The sequence below is a fragment of the Hippocampus comes genome, unplaced genomic scaffold (genome assembly GCF_001891065.2).
Source record: "Hippocampus comes isolate QL1 unplaced genomic scaffold, H_comes_QL1_v1.1 scaffold6, whole genome shotgun sequence".
Classification (NCBI taxonomy): Eukaryota; Metazoa; Chordata; class Actinopteri; order Syngnathiformes; family Syngnathidae; genus Hippocampus; species Hippocampus comes.
In genome coordinates, this window is record NW_017805833.1 from 47,167 (window position 1) to 51,243 (window position 4,077).

General features: G+C 45.0%; 1 protein-coding gene across 1 annotated transcript in view; it reads right to left on the reverse strand.

Annotated features, from left to right (window-relative positions):
- Positions 1 to 210: 210 nt before the first annotated feature.
- The window catches only part of sh2b2 (SH2B adaptor protein 2), a 21,383-nt gene continuing 17,516 nt past the window's right edge, over positions 211 to 4,077 (reverse strand). Inside the window, exon 8 of the mRNA XM_019887575.1 lies at positions 211 to 1,495. Within this exon, the coding sequence (XP_019743134.1) occupies positions 1,175 to 1,495 (321 nt within the window). The 3' untranslated portion in view covers positions 211 to 1,174. The remainder of the gene's footprint in view (positions 1,496 to 4,077) is intronic.

Below are 4,077 nucleotides of genomic sequence, written 5' to 3' on the forward strand. Positions count from 1 at the left end.
CACCTAGGGACAATTTTGAGTGTTCAATCAGCCTGCCACGCATGTTTTTGGAATGTGGGAGGAAACCGGAGTACCCGGAGAAAACCCACGCAGGCCCGGGGAGAACATGCAAACTCCACACAGGGAGGTGCACACACGCACACAATACATATATATGAGTCGTACTATAATTTTGGTACCTCTGCCCACCTCGAGTGAAAGTGAAGACTTTTACTCAGTACTGTACTTTGTAACAAAAAAAAGCATCCTATAAAAATGTTGGCACCCTGAACTTCCGAACTGTGTGGAAGATGTGCTCATCACTCCTCCAAAGTGCTCCCCATAAAACACGAATGCTGATTTTTGTCCGCATTATTTGTGGGGCCTCACACTTAAGAAAAAAAAAACAATTAAAATGTCAAAAATTGATATTTGTGTAGCTTGCGTTGTCAAAAAAAAAACAAAAAAAAACCTCCAGTTCAAAATGTCCAATTTCCCACAAGTACTTGGGTCAGAAATAACCCAATTACGGGTGACAAAGGGACCGATCACAATTATTTATTTTTTTTGCACAAAACACCAAACATGTCATTATTTTGTACAAAAAAAAAGAGTCAATTTGAGTCAAATTGACCCAAGTAGCAGTCAGTCCCTCTGTGACCCGTAATTGGGTTATTTTTTCACCCAACCGTTTTTAGAATATGAATGCAGCATAAATAGGCCCTCCATGACACCTCTTTCGTCTTCCAACTCTATCTCATATGTGCGGCAGGCTCAGAGCTGAGACTCCTCAGGGGAAATGCGGTATATAACCCGGATGCACTCGAAGCAGCTTTGCAAACATGGACCGGAGCCTTGCTACGTGGGCTCGTTTCAGTCGGATCTCAAGAAGGAAGCGGTCAGATGAGTTGAATCAAAGCCATATGAGTGGAGCGGGATGACTTCCTGTTGCTCTTTCTGCCTACACACATCCTCGCCGCTTTTATTTCCTTCATGCAGGCCCCTCTGCGAGTGTCGTCTAAGCGTAGCCCTTTGTCATGCCTCATTACGCTTTGACGAAACGAAGCGCAGCTGCACAACCCGACGGAAAAGCCGCCCCTTCTCAAATCAAGAGAAACAGGAAATTGCTGTTGAAACACAAACAAACAGAGCGGCGGATTTGGAGCGTTTTCGTGGTCGTTGACCCGGGGGTCACTCAGTAGAAAGAGTACTGGTTCTCCACGGCTCGGGCCCGTCGGGTCCCGTCAGCGTCGTGGTAGTCCTCGGACGCGGTGCCCGAGGCCTCCAGCAGGCGCTCCGAACTGTTGCTGCGGCTCTGTAAGCCTCCGCCGGTGCCCGGGTCGCTGCGGGAGAGGGAGGGCAGGGCGGTGGGTGAGGAGGAGGTACTTGAGGAGAGGGGTGCGTCGGCGGTGGTCCCGGAAGAGGGCGAGATCCCGGGAGGGTGGGGGGCGGAGTCCGGGCGGCAGCTTGCGTCTCCCCTGGGAGGGGTGACGAGCGGAGGCACGTTCACATCTGTGGGTCAGTGAAAGAGTTTCTATTGTAGCTGCATCCAATATTTTGACCGATGACTCTGTTCAACAGCAGCTTTTAATCAGAGATGGCTTTATGTGTCACTCAATGTATTTGTGATGATGATTTAAAAAATACTTTTTTTTTGGGAAGGTTGACCTCTGAAAGCGGGCTCAATATGGATTTTTACCATGCGTTGTAATTTGTAGCCCGACGTTTCTGAAAAGAATTCCACCCGATGGTGAACAGAACCCTTTCATTCATAAATATTAACACATATAGGTCTATATTTCATTGCACATTGTTGTTTTTATATTGTCATTGCGATCATTATGAAACCTGATATGCTAGGAAAAAAAACGGGAGATTCGAAATTAGTGAAAACATGAATTGACTTGCATCTCTGATTAAAAAATGTCATTAAAAAATTGTGTGTGTTATCTCAGTGAGTCATTGGATAAAAATTAACTTTGCTCTGATAAACAACAAAATATAAATGTGAGGTATTGTTTCACATGTTCCTCACCAGGGCTGCAAAATTATTTTAATAATCAATTCATCTGTCCATTATTTTGTCAATTAATTGATTCAAAAATATGTTTCAGGTTCTGTCCATTTATTAAAAAAAAAAAAACAGGATATTATTTCAAATTGACAGTGCACAAAATTGCAGGATAAAATGAATCATGAGTCGGTTCTCGAAGAAATAAAAACGCGTGATCATTGTTTTCCAAAGTAAGAGCAGATGTTTGCAAATTACGTTTCCAGGGTATGGGCAATTTCAAATCAAACAAGATCTCTTAATTGGATCTTGAATTGAACCCTGGTACCTCTGCACTGTGAGGTCGACATGCTAACCACTGGACCATCGGGCCGCCATATCAAAAATAATGAGCGATTAATCAGTCAGCTGTGGATTAATCAATGCACCTCTATTCCACACGACTCTGTGACTGATTGTTCATGTCTTTAAAAGGTGGGACCTGGCTTGGGAGTCAACAAATGAGACTGTGGAGTTGGCTGTTGTGAGAGCAGATTAGCGGCTGACTGTTAAATGACTAACCGTTAGCCAGACTGCAGCTTGGGCGCGTGCGTATCAGTTGTGGCCAAAGAAGAATCACCATGTCAATGGCTGCGTCCAAATTCACAAGCTGGGGCCTTCGAAGATCCGCATTTTTGGCCGCATGATGTCGCTTCCGGCGTGACTCGACCGCATGTGGTGTCCGAATTAAGTCAATCCAAATTCGCCACTGTTTATGCGGTCCCCCCGAGGATAAATGAAGAGGAGCCTGCGAATTGTCTTTCTAGAATTTGGAAACCATGTGCGGTCAAATAGCGCCGGAAGTAGCGTCATGCGGCCCAAAAAAAAAAAAAAAATGCGGCCTGTGAATCTGGACACAGCCACTTACTTGTGTTTCTTTGCTATTTGCGGCAGGGCTCAGCCCCTAGCCCATGCGAATAGCGCGGGTTTACCGTGTCTTACTGCTAGCTCGGTGCTACAAGGCTTTTCTTTCACAAGTAAGATGTAAACACTGGCAGTGTGGGCCTTCCTTTATTATCCTTTCTCAGCGACTCCAGCAACAGCGGTGCCAAAGACACGCCTGACCAGTGTATCAATGATGCCTTTTACACCAGAATCAAACCCTCACTCTATGCGCCACACAGAGGGCCCCTTCATAACCACCAAAGCAGGGCGAATTTGGGCCAGCATGAAAAGCTGCTGCGGTATAATCGCCCACTCACTCCCCTCGACAGGAGGGTATTCATGACGTGCCAGTGTGAAGGGGTCCACGCGGTGCAGGTTCACTGAGTTTCAGCTTCGCTTGCTTCTTTTAAGGAGAATAAATCCAGGCAAGAATACTAGAGGGCTCTCTGCGAACCTCTGTTCTCCTCTGAAGAGTTTACGGACCAAATGGAGACAACCGAGAAGATTGGTTTTTAATTCAAAACAATTTCAGGTGTGAGCCAAAAGCAGGGACAAAGTGGACTGTGAAGTCAGTTCAGCAGATTCTTCATCATCTAATCAAGTATCGCAAACCCTCATAAAGATAAGTGTATCTTCGGTAAGGGAAAAGACGAAACTAAATAAATGCTGAAACCAAAATGATTGAACCAGGGACCTTCACTGCAACGCTCACCCAACCGAGTTATTTATTTGCAGTGTTCAATGTCAGACAAGAGGGCTCACAAAACCGGCAGCGGGAAAACCGTGAGTTGACAGGTAATGATCTATGACTACTTTTTTTTTTTTTGATTATTATATTATTTAAAACCGGCACCAGTATCCTGCAAATACAAATATCTTTTGCAAAAACCCATTTCGCTCCATTCTTCATTGTCCACTGACCAATGAATTGCTGCAAAGCTGTGTGGGTTTTCTCCGGGTACTCCAGTTTCCTTAGGGGTGTCCAAACTTGGTCCTCAAGGGCCATGCAAATATTTTCTTCACAAAGGCAATTACTTGACTCACCGCATTCTCTATCATCAACTGACGAATCGGTTACCACAAACCTTCAAAAAGATACCCGTACAAGTGCACCTTCGCAAAGGGAAAGGACTTCGAATTAGAGCAAATGCCGAAAAAAAAAA